The sequence below is a fragment of the Stenella coeruleoalba genome, assembly GCF_951394435.1.
Source record: "Stenella coeruleoalba genome assembly, chromosome: 6".
In the NCBI taxonomy this organism is placed as follows: Eukaryota; Metazoa; Chordata; class Mammalia; order Artiodactyla; family Delphinidae; genus Stenella; species Stenella coeruleoalba.
The window spans coordinates 66,309,963-66,331,903 of NC_137151.1; the positions used below are offsets into that span (position 1 = coordinate 66,309,963).

Here is a 21,941-nt window from a genome sequence, read left to right on the forward strand (position 1 = left end):
CTTATTGTGTTTTGTTGAGTTCTTATAGAGGTTTATGCTTTTATAAATTTTAACACTTTATTTTTGGTGCTGAAATATTTATAACACTCGTTTACTGATTTAAACTTTGGTATTCTAACAGCATGTAGAACAGTACCTGGTGCATAGTAATTGCTCAATTATTATTACTGAATGTACTAATAACACTTTATGTTCTTTAATAGTTTTTGCCCTGAATTTACTCTTTTCTGATGTTAATCCTATGATTTTTTTGGTTGTTGTTACCATCTGACTGGCTTATCTTTGACCTCCTTTTACTTTTAACCTTTCTGAGTCATAAAGACTCCTAGATAGTTTATTTTAGTGTGGATCTTTATAGATTTGGTTTGTTCTCATTAAAGAATCCTATATTTATTGATATAATAAATGTTTACATTCTTAATGCTTCTTAACTTACATTATATTTTCTATCTTTAATGCTCCCCCTGTCTCTTACCTCATGGGTTGTCTTTTCTTCATATGGTATACATATGTGTCTTTCTGAGTAAGTGTACATTTTAATGATAATGTCAAGGATTTATAGTCTATTTTTTGGTCTTTCAGAGATTCCTTTTATAACTTTGTAGAGTGGTTTTAACCTTTACTTATCAATTTATCAATTATTTACTGACTCAGTGACATGAGTGAGAAAATTAACACATAGGCCTTCTCCTTACTTTTGTCAATATTGTCATTTCACTTGGTTAATTTTATAATTTTAGATAGTATATTTAAATCTCAGTTTCTTGATTTATCATCTTTAGAAAGTAGAGAAACTTTCCCCCTCCCCTGAATTTGGTTTATTATTATTTTTTATTACTGAAATGTATAACAGTTCTCTCCGTAAATGTACTTCATACTGCTGCTTTGCATCATTTCTAAATATAAATAGGTTCCGATATCCCTATCAGGCTTTCTACTAGAGCTCCACATTTATCTCTTTGTTTGCTGGGTTTTGGACTCGTCTTTTTTTTTTTTTAAGTAAGACTCATGGAGTCACTGAGCTCTTGCATGTCTGAAAATGTCTGTTGTCTTTATACTTGAACAACACTTTGGCTAAATATAAAAATATTTGTTCATACTTTTTTCTCTCTCGGACTTTTGTACACATACATTACAGGTGGATTACAGATTTTCCTCTATTGAGTATTGAGTGTTGATGTGGAGAGAAGCCTGAGTTTTTGTTCTGTTTTGTTTGCTTTTCATTTTGTTTTGGGGTACGTATTTGTGTGTGTGTGTGTGTGTGTGTGTGTGTGTGTGTGTGTGTGTGTCTCCTCTGTACCTGAAAAATTCTATCTATCGTTTATATTCAGTAATTTCACCAGGAACCGTCTGTCTGTCTGGACTGTTCATTTTGCCTTCTGAAGTACAAGGTATTGGACATTAGGGGCAGTCACGCTTGATGGATATTGACTTTGCTTTTCTTTCCAAAATATTGTTTAAAATGCTGTGCTAGCATTATTCTACTTGGCAGGAGGCATCTTTTCCTACATATCTTTGGAAATGTAACTTGTTTTAGCATAGAGCCTGATTATTTCTTTTACTTCTTTTAATGACCCACAAAGCTTAGTTTGAGTAATGTAGGCAAAAGATTCCTACTAAATTCTTATTGCATATATAAGTGATGAGCCTGGACCCACTTCCCTGCTGCTAATTCACCCTCTGTCTCTACTTCTCTGTAAATAGGGAGTGTTAATGAGTTTTTTCAGAGTTTTGTCCAATCACCATCTGCCAAACTCACCACACTTCTGGGAGAAGAGAGAGAGCTGGGCTGAGAAGGGAAGTCATTCCTGGTATCTTCCATCTCTCACTTTCTCCAAACGATACTTTTCAAAGATTGTGGCATGAAATTGTATCCCTTGTTCTGTTTGATTACTGCTGTACATTTTGTTTTGTTTTCTTTGCTGGATATCAATTTTTTCTGTTAACAATGTTCATTCACTTAGTTTTAGGGAAACTTGGTACCTGACTTCACTCTTCCATCTTACCCCAAAAGTTATAAAGCTTTCTTAAACAAGTTTAGAACCTTAAAAGCAGAGCTGATCTTCTTATCCTTCCTTATATTTCTTGTAGATCCTAGTCCAGGGCTTGCATACAATTGGCATTTAATAACTACTTACTAAATGCATAAGTAATAAATTTTATGGTAAGTTGGTCTAATCTATAACCTATTGTTGAGGTACAGTCACCTTGGAATCACCAAGTCTAGTTTTTGATTAATCCACAGAGGTGATGGGCAAAGCACAAGGGAAGAGCAGTAGGACATGGAAAAAATGGCCACACTTCACAGTGAGGATGTTTAGTGCCCACTTCACCCTGGGAAGAACTGAGCTCCTCTATTTACTTTCGACCCCTCGTGGTATATCAGCTCATAGGGCCTCTAAAAAGACACAGGTGAATGAGCAGGGAGTTTATTAGGGGTACTGTTTTCCTTTGGATTAGTTTTCTTTTCCTTCTTTTTCACTAAATATATCAGTTTTAAGGGCACCGTGTGAAATTTGTTCCGTGGCTTCCTTTTATTGCCGAAGCCAAGGCTCACCTTGGACTATCCTTCATTTTCCCTCTAAGCCTTTCACCTGCTGCTTAGGGACCACCCACCCAGCTACTTAGTGGGTATGTGACTCTGCATTTAGCCTTGGGCAGGTTCAGCTTCATGCCATTGGGCAGTTTCTTTTTCAGGGACCAGATGAAAAGATCACAGATCTTTTTGTTCATTTCGGTGTCTGTATATTGATGTTTCTCTCTTCCTCCTTCAGGAAAAAAGAACAGGAGTTGGACGGGCAGAAGAAGGTGACTTGCCTTCTGCCTATTGATTTTCCTGTGCCATTCAGCGGTTCATTAGTTTCTCCTAACTACAGTTCTTCATTTAGCGGCAGCTTGGGCTGGGACATTAGCCACCGAGGGGGACTGACTGTGCCTCAGTCACCTAGAGGTGAACTGGGAAGGTGACCTTCTGACAATATGAGTGTGGGTGCTTTAGAATGAAATGCCAGGGTGTTTTTCTGTTGGTCTTATATTAGTGGTTTACTATTTCTTACATGAGTAAAGTTCTAGCCCACATGAAACTTTGAGACTTTTTAAAATTAATTAACTTATTTTTATTGAAGTAATATTCATTTACAATGTTGTATTAGTTTCAGGTGTACAGCAAAGTGACTCAGTTATACAAACATATACATCTGTTTGTTTTAGATTCTTTTCCCTTATAGGTTATTACAAAATATTGAGTATAGTTCCCTGTGCTATATAGTAGGTCCTTGTTGGTTATCTGTTTTATATATAGTAGTGTGTATATGTTAATCCCCAAATCCTAATTTATACCCCCCCTTTTCCCCCTTTTGTAACCATAAGTTTGTTTTCTATGTCTGTGGGTCTGTTTCTGTTTTGTGTATAAGTTCATTTTTATCATTTTTTCTTTTAGATTACACGTGTAAGCAATATCATATAATATTTGTCTTTCTTTGTCTGGCTTACTTCACTTAGTATGATAATCCCTAGTTGCATCCATGTTGCTGCAGATGGCATTACTTCATTCCCTTTTATGGCCGAGTGATATTCCATTGTATAAATATACCACATCTTCTTTATCCATTCGTCTGTCATTGGACATTTAGGTTGCTTCCATGTCTTGGCTATTGTAAATAGTGCTGCAATGAACATTGGGGTGCATGTATCCTTTTGAATTATGGTTTTCCCCGGATATATGCCCAGGAATGGGATTGCTGGATCATATGGTAGCTCTATTTTTAGTTTTTTAAGAAACCTCCATACTGTTCTCCATAGTGGCTGCACCAATTTACATTGGTACATTGGTTGGGAATGTTGGTGGTACATTCCCACCAACACTGTAGGAGGGTTCCTTTTCCTCCACACCCTCTCCAGCATTTCTTATTTGTAGACATTTTGATGATGGCTATTCTGACCAGTGTGAGGTGATACCTCATTGTAGTTTTGATTTGCATTTCTCTAAGAAGTAGTGATGTTGAGCATCTTTTCATGTGCCGTTTGGCCACGTGTATGTCTTCTTTGGAGAAATGTCTATTTAGATCTTCTGCCCATTTTTGATTGGGTTGTTTGTTTTTTTGATACTGAGCTGTATGAGCTATTTGTATATTTTTGAGATTAATCCCTTGTCGGTTGCATCATTTGCAAATATTTTCTCCCATTCTCTAGGTTGTCTTTTCGTTTTGTTTATGGTTTCCTTTACTGTGCAAGAACTTTTAGGTCCCCTTTGTTTATTTTTGTTTTTATTTCCATTACTCTAGGAGATGGATCCAAAAAGATATTGCTGCAATTTATGTCAAAGGGTGTTCTGCCTATGTTTTCTTCTAGGAGTTTTATAGGATCTGGTCTTACATTTAGGTCTTTAATCCATTTTGAGTTTATTTTTGTGTGTGGTGTTAGAGACTGTTCTAATTCCATTCTTTTACATGAAGCTGTCCAGAGAATTTTTAGAATATCATCCAGGGTGGTAGTGGGAGACAGTTCAGGGGGAGGTGGGGCTGACCATGTGTATGAATACTAGAATGTACACTGACATATGTTAATTACACAGAATTTTAAAAACTTCTTATAATTTCTAAAATAAGGAATTGAAAAACATACAAAAGTAAACAACATTACCATGAACCCTCATGTACTTAGGTTCAATCTTGGTACTTAGGTTCCCCCATGGTCAATCTTGCGTCATGAATGCCCCTTATTTTTTCCACTCATATTTTTCCAGACAGCATATTATTACACCTGTAAATATTTCAGGATGTATTGCTAAAAGATAAGGACTAAAAACACAATGACAAATACAGTTATCACAACTAAAACATAATTAACAATGTTTCTTTAATACCATCAGATAACTAGTTGGTGTTCTAACGATCTCATAACTGTTATTTCTTTAGCTTGTTTTTGTGAATCCACCCTTTATTTCATGTTTGGTATGTATCTTAATTTTAATCCTGAGGTTGTCCCTTTCAGTTTATTTATTTTTATTTGCCATTTAGTTTTTGAAGAAGTTGGGTCATTTGTCTGGAGAGTTTCTTACTTAGAGTCTGGATTTTGCTTATTGTACACCTATGGTGTTGCCTAGCATGTTGCCCTGACCTGTGTTATTCCTGTAGATTGGTAATCTAGATGCTTGATTAGATTCAGGTTTAATTTTTTTTTGACCAACGTATAATGCCTGACTTTCTTTTTGTGATGCTAGAAATGTATGGAATTTAAATCTCTATGGTATAATGTTTGATAAAACGTAAGCATGGAATATTTTGACTTATTTTAAAAAGTGTATCCTTTGCTGATAATTGAAACCAGAACTCCTAAGGAAGTCTTTAGACATTCAATCCTGATAAGATAAAGTAGCAGATGTGCTATTAGTTTACAGCCATATGGGAAACTCCTCATTGCAGTGTGAAGTGTAACCTAGGCAAGGTGCCCCTCTCTTGCGGTAAAGGGATCTGGAGCTGAGGTGTTCTGTGATGGAGCAAGACCTGCCCTTGCTGTTAGTTGCAAACAGAGGTCATTTTTAGTCCATTTGTACTTATCAACAGAAAGAATCTTATTGACAGCCTGCTTTCCCAACTGCTGCAAAGAGACACGGCCTCTGCCTCTAGGAGTTTGCCTTCTAAAAACAAAACAAAACAAAACAAGAAAAGGACTATTGTTCTTAACTTCCAAGGGACTCTGTTACCGCAAGAATAGTCTCTTTTTTCCTTTCTGTTGAAGTATGGTTGGTTTACAATGTGTTAGTTTCTGGTGTGCAGCAAAGTGATTGTTTTATTTATATATATATATATATTTTTTTTTCAGATTCTTTTTCCATTATAGGTTATTAAAAGATATTGAATGTAGTTCCCTGTGCTGTACAGCAGGACCTTGTTGTTTAAATTCTCTTACTAAATATCTATCTATCTGTCTATCTATCTGTGTGTCTGTCTCTCTAGTGGCCTAAGTAATGAGAAGTTGGGTATTTCCTAGATATTTGGTTAATAGTGATGTGTGGGCAAAGATAGGGAAATATTCCTTTAATACCTGTGTTACCCTTATTTACTGGATGGGGATATCTCTCCTAGGCCAAAGATATCCCCATAGTGGGACCTTCCCCATAGTGGGAGGGTTTGGATACCACAAGAAGATGGGAGACAGCAGAATCTTGCTCTGAGAGAGTAGTGACTTTGATCAGAAATCTCTTTGTGTCATTGACTTCCGTAATACCGTTACATGCAAAATCAAAACATATTCATCAAGTCTTCACTCTAGAACAGCCACACACACAGATACGTCCAGGCCCATGGGACTTCTGAATTGGTGTGTAAATTGCCCGAGTTTCCTCTGTGCTGACAAATGCCATCACTCACCTCTTCCCAGATAGATTTGTCCTTCTATTTGTTTTGCAATGAGAGTAGCCCATGTAACTTGAGTTTTCTAGTCTCCTGAGGTCACCCTTTTATTTTGTGTCCAAATAAATGATGGAGGCCCCATCTGGGGAACTGCAGGAAGCCCAGGTACCTCTGAGGGGACTTCTGAGGGTTCTGTAGAGTGCTGAGGTCCCAGGTTCATCCCTCTCACTCCAGACTGCTCCTGGCCCTTCTTTGGTCACCCCTGGCTAGTTGCATGAGGCCCCAAACACAGACATGGGCAGAAGCACAGTCTACCCTGAGGTTAACATTCTGGCCAGGAGCGGCTTTTCGGCTGTCTGAAGGGCCACCTCCACGAGCAATTATCAGCATCATTATAGGCCTATATAAGCATCCACTGTTCGGGCTGGCTGTTAATCATCAGAGAGTTTATAGAGTCGGGTGTTGATTTTAAAGAGAGAAGACTAAAAAAAAAAAAAAAAAAAAAAAAGAGAGAAGACTGGCAGCCCTATTAATGTGCACCTGTTCTGTTGCACCTTTATTTAACCTTGTCTGCGAGTGTCCGGATGGACATGATGGGTGTGGCAGTGGGACCTGACGAGTGTGCCTCCTGCTCACCCGTTACTGGTGCCAACTGTAGAGGAATCCCTCTGGTGAGTTTTTCTTGTTTTGCAGGGAGCAGAGAGTGCTGTCCATTAGGTCCATGAGGCATTTGGCCTCCATGTGGGAGGGTACTTCCCCCACAGAACTTTTCCATATTTGGTGCAGTTGGTCAGAACCATTGCTAATCAGATGACTCCCTTCATTCTGTTCTGTGGAACAAAGGTCTTGGGCCTAGGGAGGCCTGGATTCCCATTCCTGTACTTCCCCGAAACAGTCCTGTTACCAATCTGGGCTTCAGTTTCTTCATCTGTAAGTTAAAAGTCTATTAGTTTGCTAGGACTGCCATAACAAAGTACCACAGACTGGGTAGCTTAAACAACAGAAATTTACTTCCTCACAGTTCTGGAGGCTAGAAGTCCAAGATCAAGGTGTCAGCAAGGTCGGTTCCTTCTGAGGTCTCTCTCCTTGGCTTGTGGATGACCACCTTCCCTCTATCTTCACAAGGTCTCTCCTCTGTGCATGACTGTGCCTTCTTCTCTTCTTTTAAGGACACTGGTGATTTGGGTTAACTCCTGCCCTACCACTCTGCCCCATAACTTCATTTTACCTTAATTACCTCTTTTTAAAGGCCCCGTCTCCAAATACAGTCACATTGTGAGGTACTGGAGGCCAAGACACTTCATCATATGAATTTGGGGTGGGGGGGGGGTGAGATACAGTTTAGCCCAGAGCAGGGGGTGAGGTGGTGGTGGTGGTAGAGGGTACTTAACCAGTGATTTTCTAGTAGTGCTCAGAGGAGATCCCAGAGACTGGGGCGACAAACTATCCCGGTTTGCCTAGTTCTCAGGTTTCCCAGGACGTGGGATTTGCAGTGCTGAACTGAGCAGCCCAGGCAAACCAGGGTGGTTGTTCACCCTGCTGGTCTCCCACGGAAGGCACAGGGCAGGCACTTGCTTCCCTAGCCTCTCTCAGCCAGAGTGGCCCTGCTTCGCTCAGCTTATCCATCAGCCTTCTAAGTGAGATTGAATGTAACAAAAGGGTCTCGTGGCCCCAAATCATTAGAAAAACCACTTGATTCAGTGGCCTCCAGGGTCCTCTCCTGCTGCCACACGGTATGATTTAATTTCACTTGCACACACCGAATTCCAGCCAGTTGTTTGAAACTAATAACTGATTGGAGCAAAACGAATATGGTTCTCATTTTGTCTGTGGCTAAGGGTAAAAAACAGAGCAAGAAACTGTGTTAAGCCTTGCCTATTCCAAAGCAGAACTTGGTGTCGTGCCTTAGTGACGGCAGGTGACACTGGCCAGGCACTTACTGTGCTCACTTTATTTTATCTTCATCCCCTTAGCCTCATAGCACCTCTGTGAAGTGGGTGGCAGCAGCAGCCCCACCGTGCCGATGAAGAAACTGAGGCCCAGAGAGATGGGCAGGTCTCCAGTCTGGTCAGGGCAGGGCCTGGATCATGAAGGCAGTCTGACTTAGCGCCTCTGTGTCACGGCGCTGAGCCCAGATGCAAGTGGGGAAACAGGGACTGTCCTGGTAAGTGTAACATAATTCCGTCTAGGCTAATGGGCCAGATTCTTCTCTCCAGGAAGGATATCACAGTACCCTCCCCACCCCCACTTGTCTGGCCTTGACCAGCACCCCTTGCTGGTCCTGCTTTTTGCTCCTGTAGAAGCAGAGCCTAGAGCAGTTCTCAAGGTGTTCAGAGGTTTTGGTGATCTTGCAATAAAGGACACTGATTCACATAGTGACAGAATTGTTCCCTTGCTAATTCTTTTTCACGTCTTCTGATGACGTTAAGGGAAAAGTTTGTACTAGGCTTTAATTCTACCCCATCACTCCATGATCTCCCTTTTTGCAAAAGAACAGAGGGCAGCAGTATCTGGCTGGACTTGAACAATTGTTGTTTTTAGCATAATCATCTTTTTGCTGTTAATTTTGATATATGGCAAATGATTTAGGGTAGAGATATAAAGTGCCTTTAAAAGACATTTATGAGACTTCCCTTGGCAGTCCAGTGGTTAAGACTCCACAATTCCACTGCAAGGGGCCGGGTTTGATCCCCGGTTGGGGAACTAAGATCCTGCATGCTGCACGGCATGCCCAAAATATTTTTTTAAAAAGACATTTATTTATATGAAAAAGCAAATAATTTAAATGTATTTAGTAACTAATAGCACAGGTAATGTACACATATGGCAAGAATTGTGAGGCATGTGCTGAGAAAGATGGATTTTGTGAAACACTGGCCAGGAGGAAAGGTTAGAGTTAGTTAGAATCTTGAAACCAGCGGATGAAAGGCAGGAGTCATTTGACCAGCTGACCTTTTAGGGTCATTGTCTCAACTCAGTGTGAGCCTGGCCTGGGTTCTTGAGGTGCTGGTTGGAGACCCCTTTAGAGCACGGTATGCCTGCCAGGTGAACTCTGGAAAGACAGATTCCCTTCCAGTATCAACACAACAGCTATTGGGATTTTGTTTTGTTTTGTTTTCATAATGGTTTTCAATATCTTTGAAATGCCCCCATCAGAAAGGGTAAGGATTAAATAATGGATTTTTGTTCCAAGTCAAAAGGCTGTATCTTGAGAGAATGCAGTTTAGAAGATAATTAGAATTAGAAGTGCAAATTGGATTGCCCAGCATGAGGCAGAAGTGCTCACCTTGGGTGGACACCAAGCCACAGCATGGGGATTGGATGCTGTGGCTGTTTGTGTTGGAGCTGATGGTCCCTCCCTTGGGGTTAGAAGCAGCCTAGGGTTGGGACCCCTCTTCTAGCCTTGGAGTAACTACACTTGAAGGGACTTTTTCGTGGGATCAGTCTCGGGTGACTTTGTTTGCCTGCCAAGCTTGCTGCTGGTACTTAAATTCCACAGGGCCATGTCCTTATTCAGTATAGTACTGCTAAGGCAGAGTGAGTTTGCAGCTTCTGGTTAACCATTCAGTGTGGTTCCCACAGTAGGCTGTTGCTGTATGGATGGGATCTGGGCTTGGCTAATCCTTGCAGGACCCAAGACCTGGATGGCAATGGATACTGTGCACTGACTGATGCTGTTACCAAACCAAACTTGGGTCTGATCACCCGGGCATGGCAAAGCCATCTACAGACACTGGTTGTGGTGAAGGAAAGTACAGCATTTATTGCAGGGCGCCAAGCAAGGAGAATGGGCAGTTCATGCTCAAAAGACCCAAAATCCCTGATGGCTTTCAGGGAAGGGGTTTTAAAGGCAGTGTGAGGGAGGGAGCTGCAGGGTGCGTGATCAGCTCGTGCCCCGTTCTTGGATTGGTTGGCATCAAGGTGAAGTTTCAAGCATACCAACCTCTGGTTTCAACCGGTCCAGGGTCTGTGTTCTTGTGGTCAGCAGTTTTCATCTGGTGGGGCTCTGCTTCCTGTAAAAACAGCTTAAAAATGTGTGTCAGGCCTTTGTCCATACCTTTCAGGGAACTAGGAGTTTGGTGATTCTGCTATGTGGCGGATTTACAGTCTAAATTGTTACCAATTTCCTGGCCCAACAGCTGTTCTTTGTTTCTACATCTTCACATTTCCTAATCATTAACTCTTGAGACAGTCTTTCGAGACTCAAGGGAGGCCTGGAAGACTAAACATAAGCCTTCTGCTTCAAAGGACAGGGACACAAGGGTTTGTACATGGTTTCAGTGCCTGGTACAGGCACCAGATCCTCCTTCTTAACAGCCCAGACTTTGCACATAGACACTAGTTTCTAGTGACCATCAGAGAGGTCTGGTCAAGGTTACTATAACCTGGGTACATAGTCTCAGACCCCTGGCTTTCAGCTATTTTCCCTGCAGCGGCAGCCACCGGTCCGCAACTTAGAACGACAATTGTCTGGTCATGACTGGACATCTTCTTTGGCCCTTTTACTCCCTCCTGCTGTGCGGATATAATTTCCCTTTTTAGAACTGTGTTTTTCAAGATGTTTCAGAGTCTTGTTGCCCACCCCTCCATCTTCTACCCGCATTCCTTAAGGAGGCTTCATATCCCTCATTAAAAAAAATCTACTTAAAATAGAAGGGGGAAATTAAAAAAAAGAGAGAGAGAGAGAGAGAGAGAAAAGTACCACAAGGTCGCTGGTTAAGAAATAAAAATACTCTTTTATTTTAAACATTTTTATTGAAGTATAATTGCTTCAAAATGGTGTGTTAGTTTCTGCTTTATAACAAAGTGAATCAGCTATACGTATACATATATCCCCATATCTCCTCCCTCTTGCGTCTCCCTCCCACCCTCCCTATCCCACCCTTCTAGGTGGTCACACAGCACCGAGCTGATCTCCCTGTGCTGTGCAGCTGCTTTCCACTAGCTATGTATTTTACATTTGGTAGTGTATATATGTCCATGCCACTCTCTCACTTCATCCCAGTTTACCCTTCCCGCTCCCCGTGTCCTCAAGCCCATTCTCTACATCTGCGTCTTTATTCCTGTCTTTCCCCTAGTTTCTTCAGAACCATTTTTTTTTTTTTAGATTCCATATATATGTGTTAGCATACGGTATTTGTTTTTCTCTTTCTGACTCACTTCACTCTGTATGACAGATCCGAGGTCCATCCACCTCACTACAAATAACTCACTTTCATTTCTTTTTATGGCTGAGTAATATTCCATTGCATATATGTGCCACATCTTCTTTATCCATTCATCTGTTGATGGACACTTAGGTTGCTTCCATGTCCTGGCTATTGTAAATAGAGCTGCGATGAACATTTTGGTACATGACTCTTTTTGAATTATGGTTTTCTCAGGGTATATGCCCAGTAGTGGGATTGCTGTGTTATATGGTAGTTCTATTTTTAGTTTTTTAAGGAACCTCCATACTGTTCTCCATAGTGGCTGTATCAATTTACATTCCCACCAACAGTGCAAGAGGGTTCCCTTTTCTCCACACCCTCTCCAGCATTTATTGTTTGTAGATTTTTTGATGATGACCATTCTGACCAGTGTGAGGTGATACCTCATTGTAGGTTTGATTTGCATTTCTCTAATGATTAGTGATGTTGAGCATCCTTTTATGTGTTTGTTGGCAATCTGTATCTTCTTTGGAGAAATGACTATTTAGGTCTTCTGCCCATTTTTGGATTGTGTTGTTTGTTTTTTAGATATTGAGCTGCATGAGCTGCTTGTAAATTTTGGAGATTAATCTTCTGTCAGTTGCTTGGTTTGCAAATATTTTCTCCCATTCTGAGGGTTGTCTTTTGGTCTTGTTTATGGTTTCCTTTGCTGTGCAAAAGATTTTAAGTTTCATTAGGTCCCATTTATTTATTTTTGTTTTTATTTTCATTTCTCTAGGAGGTGGGTCAAAAAGGATCTTGCTGTGATTTATGTCATAGGGTGTTCTGCCTATGTTTTCCTCTAAGAGTTTTATAGTGTCTGGCCTTACAGTTAGGTCTTTAATCCATTTTGAGTTTATTTTTGTGTATGGTGTTAAGGAGTGTTCTAATTTCATTCTTTTACAAGTTGCTGTCCAGTTTTCCCAGCACCGCTTATTGAAGAGGCTGTCTTTTCTCCATTGTATATTCTTGCCTCCTATATCAAAAATAAGGTGACCGTATGTGTGTGGGTTTATCTCTGGGCTTTGTATCCTGTTCCATTGATCTATATTTCTGTTTCTGTGCCAGTACCATACTGTCTTGATTACTGTAGCTTTGTAGTATAGTCTGAAGTCAGGGAGCCTGATTCCTCCAGCTCCGTTTTTCTTTCTCAAGATTTCTTTGGCTATGTGGGGTGTTTTGTGTTTCCATACAAATTGTAAAATTTTTTGTTCAAGTTCTGTGAAAAATGCCACTAGTACTTTGATAGGGATTGCATTGAATCTGTAGATTGCTTTGGGTAGTAGAGTCATTTTCACAATGTTGATTCTTCCAATCCAAGAACATGGTATATCTCTCCATCTATTTGTATCATCTTTAATTTCTTTCATCAGTATCTTTTAGTTTTCTGCATACAGGTCTTTTTTCTCCTTAGGTAGGTTTATTCCTAGGTATTTTATTCTTTTTGTTGCTGTGGTAAATGGGAGTGTTTCCTTAATTTCTTTTTCAGATTTGTCATCATTAGTGTATAGGAATGCCAGAGATTTCTGTGCATTAATTTTGTATCCTGCTACTTTACCAAATTCATTGATTAGCTCTAGTAGTTTTCTGGTAGCCTCTTTAGGATTCTCTGTGTATAGTATCATGTCATCTGCAAACAGTGACAACTTTCTTCTTCTTTTCTGATTTGGATTCATTTTATTTCTGTTTTCTTCTCTGATTGCTGTGGCTAAAACTTCCAAATCTATGTTCAATAATAGTGGTTAGGGTGGACAACCGCCTTGTCTTGTTCCTGATGTTAGAGAAAATGGTTTCAGCTTTCACCATTGAGAATGATGTTGGCTGTGGGTTTGTCATATATGGCCTTTATTATGTTGAGGTAAGTTCCCTCTATGCCTACTTTCTGTAGGGTTTTTATCATAAATGGGTGTTGAATTTTGTTGAAAGCTTTTTCTGCATTTATTGAGATGATCATATGGTTTTTCTCCTTCAGTTTGTTAATATGGTGTATCACATTGATTGTTTTGCATATGTTGAATCCTTTCATTCCTGGGATAAACCCCACTTGATCATGGTGTGTGATCCTTTTAATGTGCCATTGGATTCTGAAGAAATAAAAATATTCTTGTTTCAAAAGCCCAGTGCCACTAATCCTGTGATCTGTTGCACATAACAAACTTTTCTTCCCACTAGGAAACATCTGTATGGATTGTTTCGTTACAGCGCCACGATGCTTGGACTTGAATCGCTTCCAGATCCCACAGATACCTGGGAAATTGTAGAGACCATAGGTAAAGGCACCTATGGCAAGGTCTACAAAGTAACTAACAAGAGAGATGGGAGCCTGGCTGCAGTAAAAATTCTAGATCCAATCAGTGTAAGTAACAGTTATAAATTATAACCACAATATAGTGTTTCATACACACTGAGCTTTCAACTTCTTTCTTTGTTCTGGGGATGATTTTCTAGGGATAATGAAACCTGGCATGAAATCTCAAAATGAGTTATGACTCCTTAGCCTATCTGAATGAAGGGACTCCATTTGGAGTTAAAACTTCCCTTGATTTTCTCTTTTGTCCGTTTTACTATTGTTTTGATTTTGGTCCCCTGGACTCTTCAAATGTTATTCTCTTGGAAAGAGTGATTTGTTAGGTTTATACAGAGGCTGATCTCTCTGTAAGTTACAAAGTGACCCAGACTTGTGGTGTTCAGTCATCTTAGCCTGGCATCCTATTTCAGAGCACTGAATATTGAGCCTGTAATGCTGTGCACTGTTTACCACAGTGAAGTTGTAAGTGTCCTATCCTGGTTGGGTCCCTTTGAGCTACTTCTCCTTAATTGCTTTGAAAATTCAGACATTTTTAAATTTTAAAAAAGATATTTATGATATTATTATTAAGAATATATAATGAAGACATTTATTGATATAACAGTTAGAAGGCTTTAGTTGGTATCTGAATGTCCATTGTTAGGTATTTTCAAGATATGGTAATGATTACATTAAAAACACAGACTACATACGCTTTATTAAATGGTTACTTGATCGTGATATCATTCCTTACCCTTCCTCGCACATTATACTGAATCCAGCCATGCACTTTTTACCTTGTGTAGGATATGGATGAGGAGATTGAGGCAGAATACAACATTTTGCAGTTTCTTCCGAATCACCCCAACGTTGTAAAGTTTTATGGGATGTTTTACAAAGCAGATCATGGTGTGGGAGGACAGCTGTGGCTGGTCCTGGAGGTAAGAGGCTCCCATTGGGTAACCAGCAATTCAAACAGAGCACCAGAGGTGAGCAGACTCATTGTTGCCTAAATAGTGTAAGATGCACATCTGGGGAGGCAGTCTCTCCTGCATGGCACAGGTACCTTACCAGATGTGGTGTTCTCCACGTTCTTATGGGTAGGCTGTGTGCCGAAAATGTGCACGTTTCTCTGCTTGTAAGGTTTAATAATCTTCTTCTAATTCAGTGAATACAGGAACACAGTTGGAAAAGGTTATTTTCTACCCTAGGCTGGGAAAATTTCACAGAAAACATGTTCCAATTGATGCAACTCATTTTCAAAAATTGTTAACCCAAGGTTTACTTGGTTGCCAAGTTTGAATCAGCGCATTCATGTTCATTTATCCTCATCTTAGGTTGGGTTTCCTGAAAACGGACTCTGAGAATTGTGTATGGAATGTTTATTGGAAAGCTCTTACAGGAGCTAGATGTGCAAGGAAGGTGGGATTGGGCAAGGGAGACATTAAACATCAGTGTGGTTGCAGAGGTCTCAGCCCATCCTCAGGGAGAAGAAGACCTGGGATCCTCTTGTAGGGTTGTCCTGCATTTTATCTCTGCAAGAGCCAATCACTTGGTGCATGCCACCCTGGGAGGGGGTGTGGCCTTGGGGGAGGCAGTTCCCTGTAGTTGGGCACTATTCCTGGTGAGAGGTGCCACTGGGACTTGGGAGCAGGGAGCAGCTGGTATTCCTGGCAGCGTCTGCTTTGAAGAGAGAATCTGAAGGGAGCACCACTATATCCAGTGTAGTCTTGCCTTTTTTCTGCCTTCTTAATGGGAATGAATGTGTGTAACTGGATGCAAAAGAGTCCCTTCCCCACAAATACAATTCCTCCATGGAACTAACATGGCAAAGACACAATGACAACATATGAAATTAGTATATTAGGACAGGTCTATTGTATTGCCTCAGGGTGGGTATAGGTCCACCCTGATCTGTCCTGGACTCTGCCCCTCTGAACCAGCCTCCATGCCTGAGGTCACATGTGTGATCCATGAGCACGGGGACATGTGTGAAAGCTTTAAGAGAGAAGCAACAAAGGAGAAATCAGACCTCAATTCACTGTCTGGGGTCTCTTGTTGAAAACCTTCCACCTGGCTCTGGGAGGGCCTGGCCATGATACAATATATACTGGCTGCCATGGCAACAATGTATGGGGAATTCACTTGTATTCAAATGGAATAATCTGCAGGGAACATTTCTGTCACATCAATTGCCTTCTTCAGAATATAAAGATGTAAGGGGTTTTGGTTTTCAGAAATCATCTTTGTCTGTTTAGTTGGCTGGTTAAGTCACATAACATATTCTCATAGTATCACCTTTTGGGTTTTATTATTCCCCACTCCCTCCTTGGGAATATTATAGATTTTATCCTGCCAATGAAGCTCTATAATAACATTAATTTTTTAGTGCTCATTTTCATGAGATATGGAAAGTATTGTTTCTAGGGTCTCTGATTGTATTCTTTTTTTAAAAATTTTTAAAAAAATTATTTATTTTTGGCTGCGTTGGGTCTTCATTGCTACACGCAGGCTTTCTCTAGTTGTGGAGAGCGGGGGCTACTCTTTGTTGCGGTGTGCGGGCTTCTCATTATGGTGACTTCTCTTGTGAAGCACAGGCTCTAAGTACGTGGGCTTCAGTAGTTGTGGCACGTGGGCTCAGTAGTTGTGGCACATGGGCTTAGTTGCTCTGCGGCATGTGGGATCTTCCCAGACCAGGGATTGAACCTGTGTCCTCTGCATTGGTAGGCAGATTCTTATCCACTGTGCCACCAGGGAAGCCCTGATTGTATTCTTCTTAAGCTCTATGAGATCTCAGTGTTTTAAACTTCACTATAATTTAATAATGTAAGTACAGTGACCGAGAAGTTTTAGTTTCTTTTCACTTTACCACCGACTCAAAGACTCTGCATTCGGATATAGAAAACTGAACTTCCAGGGATTTTCCAGGGCCTGAAATGGGACCTTCCCTCCCTCCATTTTACCAGGAGAGTAGGTGGGCTGCTCAGACCTGCCACCACCTGGAGAATAATTGCTCTTACTGATGAGGAGTGACCAAATGTTAGTCCCTCAGGCACAGCCAAGGCAACCAGAAAGGGCCACACGTGGCCTTGAAAGATGAGAAAGAGCTCAGAACTATGAACTGAGCCTTGTGCAAATGCTCCCCTGCGACTGTCTCTTGTTTTTTCAGGGTGACTAAGTACAGATAATGAGGTTGCCCGGCACACTGAATTATTCATACCTCAGCAATACAATATGCTGATATTATGCCCTTTGCAGGTTGTGTTGGCCCATGCCAAAGTTGCTGGCATGGGGAACCAGATGTCCTCAATCTTTTCTGTCCAGGAATGGGCCATCCATGCCAGGCAGCTGGGGTAGGTATGTCCAGTACCTCCAGTATGCTTGTAGACACAGGGATTCCTGGGCTCCTAGAACTGACAGGGACCTCGGCCTTCCTTCTGTCACTCTCCTAGTGTTCAGCTGAGGAACAGAGACCCAGAGAAGGAGTGACATGCCGATGGTCCCATACGAGTTATATGGCAGAACTGGAGGAGGACAGCACTTCAGCACTTTTCTCCCGTCCTGTGCTGTTGCTGTCTGCCGGGTCCGGGGAATACAGACTTGGAATCTCTGGTTAAAATGGCAGCAGTTCCTGATTACACAGGAACTGCTTTAGCACAGAATTAGCACACACACACACACAGACACAGACACAGACACAGACACACAGCTGGAAGATAATGACAGTCCACACAGCACCTTGACCATGTTGCTCCGTCTGCAACTTTTTTAGGAGTGCTTTAGGAGACTTATACAATAAAATTATTATCTGTTTAATATTGCTCCCCTCATCCTGTATATTGAGATTAAATTTATGTTGCCTTTGCTCTTTTCTTGCCTGAATGTGGTGAAAGGACCAGGGAGAAGCTATTCCACAGAGCAATTCTTGAGGATAGAAAAATGTTATTAATAACCCTCTTAAATCACCACAACTCTGAAAACAAAAGCAAATAAAAATGTCATTTCAGAAATTAATTACTAATTGTTAGCAGAAAGCAAACCAAAGCCTTCTTGCATAACAGACACCTACTATGGGAGAAAAATATGGACAGAAAACACTCATACATAATAATGTTTTGGAAAATTTGTGAATAATTTTTATTCTAAATTAATATTAAATTTGGAAAATCTGTAAGTTCTATTATGTCTCACCTAAATGAAACATGATAAGAAATTAGACTTTTAAGAAAAAGCACCAGAGACTTCCCTGGTGGCACAGTGGTTAAGAATCTGCCTGCCAATGCAGGGGACATGGGTCCAACCCCTGGTCCGGGAAGATCGCATATGCCATGGAGCAACTAAGCCCGTGCACCACAACTACTGAGCCTGCACTTTGGAGCCTGTGAGCCACAACTACTGAGCCTGTGAGCCACAACTACTGAGCCTGTGTGCCACAACTACTGAAGCCCACACACCTAGAGCCTGTACTCCACAACAAGAGAAGCCACTGCAATGAGAAGCCCGCGTACCACAACCAAGAGTAGCCCCCACTCACCACAACTAGAGAAAGCCCACGCACAGCAATGAGGACACAACGCAGCCAAAGATAAATAAATAAAACAAATAAATTTTTAAAAAACCTCATATAAAAAAAAAGCACCATATTTCAGAAAAAATACCTAGTATGTGCTAAGACATGAAGTACATTTTCTCTTTTCCTTTCAGTATAAAACCTTCAGCCCATAAATACTCTTTCAGCCTGAATCACATTCAACTTAAAAGAAATGGTTTAGACTTTAGAGTGTTAGTAAATGAGAATGTAAAGTAAAAAAAACAAAAACAAAAAAACCTCCTTATATTTTAAAACCAGATAAAAGTATTATTTTTTAACCTGTTTTTTCCTCTCAGAGGTCTTTGTGTAAGTTCAGTATCTAAGCCAGAAGGGGGGAAAAAAGATATCTCTGTTCAGTTTTTGCATTTATATAAGGCCCTAGAAAGTCCAGTCTGGGCCCCAATATCATTGCAAGTTAGCACTTAAAACCATTTTCACCCATTGATATTGTGGCATGAGTCAAGTTTATCACGTTAACAAGTCAGGGTCCTAGCAGGACCCTGATGGCCTGGAATGTAGCTCTGGCATGTTTTGATTGGCCAGAGATGGTTAGAAAGCCCTGGAGCACTGAACACTGACTCAGATGGCAGGTTCTGGCCGGGTTCTAGAATGAGAGTCACTGGAGTGTTGGGGGTCAGGAGGAAAGTACAGAACAGTTGGGAGTGGAGAAGGGAAGAACTGTGAAATGTAACCGAGGTGCATCCGATATTTATGCGCTCTCTGCGTTCAGCAAAAGCAAGAGAACGTGAAGAGCTGAGGTGTGGGAGCAATTCTGCCCAACCACCGGTCTGTGCATGTGCCCTGGAGAGAGGCTGAAATGGGAGGCGGGAGTCTTGGGGCCCTCCTGCCTCTCATAGTGTGAGCATTTTCCCCCCAACCCCCCTGACTGGAGCTCCAGAGTTTCAAGTGACATCGTCTTCATTCTTCTAGGTACAGGCCAATGACTTTATCTGGTATCAGTAAAATAAACACAATCTCTCCCAACAGTGTGGAGGAAAACTATGTTGCTTGACCTTCCTGAGAGGTGGGCAGTGTCCAATACGGTGCTCCCTAAGGCATCTTCCAGAGTAATTTTGACGATCCTTGACTTTTGCTTTATGCCCTCTGTAGACCCTAACACCCTTGAAAGATAAAGTCAACCAAACAAAAGAGCACTGAAAAGAAATTCCTCTTAATTCTGCCATCTGACTAGGGCAAATCAACATGCCAGTATAGAACCTACTTGAAAGTTGCAGTTTTGACTAGAATAAAGGTCTGGTGATTGTGTTGCATGGGCCATTCGTTAATAACATGGAGGAAAGTTGATGGCTTATTGAGCAAGGAACATTTTATTGCTTGAAATTATGGCCGTCATCGCAAATGCACATACTGTGATTGAATCAATATTCAACAATGGTTTAGAAAATAGATGTGGAATGTAAATGATTTTTCTATTTTTCTTGGTTTGGAGTAAAATGCTCGTTAAGTTCTAGATGCATCCAGCTGCCACATTTCCTGAATGCTGAGGGCGTCGGGAGGAATGCAGGGATGGAGACCTACCTCTGTATTTGAGGCTGATGGCTGGCAGGGTGGGCAGGAATAAAAGGCTGCAGGTGCCAACCCTCAGGGGTGGGGTAGGAGGCTTGGCTGCCTTCTTACAACTCTAAGGGGATTATTTTATTTGATGTATTTAAATATAGTTCCTTGTCATGCTTTTAAAATGTTCAGTCCATCTCACTATTTACTCTGATTAGACAATTGTCAGTACGTACCTGCTTTCCTTTTTTTTTTTTTTTTTTTGCTTTCCTTTTTTATATCCAGGTATCCAAAGTCCTTTCCCTGTAACCCACGGGCTGCCCTTTAAAACCTTGCTGGTGGGCTAATCACCTTCACAGGACCTCTTCCTGTAAAGGTGCCCTGAGCAGTTTATTTATATGTTTCTTTGAACCACAAGTCAGACAGTTCTTAAACTCTGACATTTAGTGAACAAAAGGCACCAACCTTGTCTGATCCTTTTGTTGTTCTTAAATCCACAGCTGAGTTTTGATCCTGCTGACAAAATGGCAGCTCTTAGTCCCTCCGTAGGTTCTAGAGCTATGAAGAAAGTTTATAAGTTGGCTACCTATATAAAATGCCACTGAATAGGCTCTTGTTGCAGAAATGGCCAGATTTAAAGTAGGGCAGGAGAGAGACTAAAATGAGATTTCAGGGGAAAATTCCAGGGTTGAGTTAGCTTGGATCATCACCCAGCACTTAATTTAAATGTTCTCTGGGTAGAATTTTAATAGTGTAGTTGCAGTACAGTAAAGCATGTGCCTCCCTGAGACAGGAGCCAGGCTGAGAAGTGGTTCTGATAAAGGCCTTACAGTGCCTTGCATGTCTATTGCTCCTTTAACTTTAGAGGATCAAAGAACTTTATTGCTATTCTTATACTCACAAGATCCCTAGACTCTGTTTCTTCTTAACTTTCTCTATCCAGTTGGTACAAAATTCCTGTCGATTCTATGTCATAAAAGTCCCCCATATCTGTCCCTGACTCTTTGTCCTCAGGACTCTTGGCTTTTTGACCCTGCTTCTCTCGATTGCTTCAACACCTCCTAACAGGTGTCCAGCTCCCTGTGTCCTCCTGTTCTGTCCACCCTCCAATCTGCTACCAAGGTCATCTTTCTAGAAATCTGAACAGACCTCCTGCCTAAAACCTGTCAATAGCTTACCACTCCTATCTAATGGTATATTATGGTATCATAATATGCGTGTGTATAGTAATAAAGCCCACACTTCTTAGAAGAGCTCACCTGTCATTCCCTGTTACCCCCTTTTTTTCCCTGTCTACCTGCTCTAGGATTCTGTCCCTTTGTCCCAACAGTGGCAGAGTATGTAGAATTCAAAGACACACAGACATAGACACATACACACACACACGCGCAGGCAGACAGACACACTATCTCCCCCCTCATTCTTTTGTGCTCCCTTCCTTTGCACACGGTGTTCCCTTTCCAGGGATGCTCTTCTTCTTGTTCACCTGCCACTCGGTCCTATGTCCTTCAAACTCATTGTATGTGTTACGTCCTCTGGGAAGATTCCCAGACTGTTCCCTCTTCACCCTAGCACAACAGAAGTCGCCATTCTCTCTTCGGTGCCCACACTCCCCTTGGGCACACCCTTTCTTCCACCTGCCACTCTTATTACTCATGTGTCCATTTCTGGTGCTGAGCTCTTTGAGGGCAGGCACTGTGTTCATGATTGAGTAATGGGTAATAAACTGGGCAGTCACAAGCTATTGAGAGCAAAGAGGTAACTTTTTTTTTTTAACATCTTTATTGGAGTATAATTGCTTTACAATGGTGTGTTAGTTTGTGCTGTATAACAAAGTGAATCAGCTATATGTATATATATATATCCCCATATCCCGTCCTTCTTGTGTCTCCCGTCCACCCTCCCTATCCCTCTAGGTGGTCACAAAGCACCGAGCTGATCTCCCTGTGCTATGCAGCTGCTTCCCACTAGCTACCTATTTTACATTTGGTAGTGTATATATGTCA

General features: G+C 41.2%; 1 protein-coding gene across 12 annotated transcripts in view; it reads left to right on the forward strand.

Annotated features, from left to right (window-relative positions):
* The window catches only part of MYO3B (myosin IIIB), a 506,873-nt gene that overhangs the window by 72,364 nt on the left and 412,568 nt on the right, over window positions 1-21,941 (forward strand). For 8 of the 12 annotated variants that reach the window (XM_079925177.1, XM_079925176.1, XM_079925182.1 and 5 more), the window contains 2 exons: window positions 13,715-13,898; window positions 14,636-14,770. In XM_079925177.1, coding sequence (XP_079781303.1) covers window positions 13,715-13,898; window positions 14,636-14,770 — 319 coding nt within the window. The remainder of the gene's footprint in view (window positions 1-13,714; window positions 13,899-14,635; window positions 14,771-21,941) is intronic. The other 4 variants (XM_079925171.1, XM_079925178.1, XM_079925172.1 and 1 more) reach the window with 1 other exon arrangement.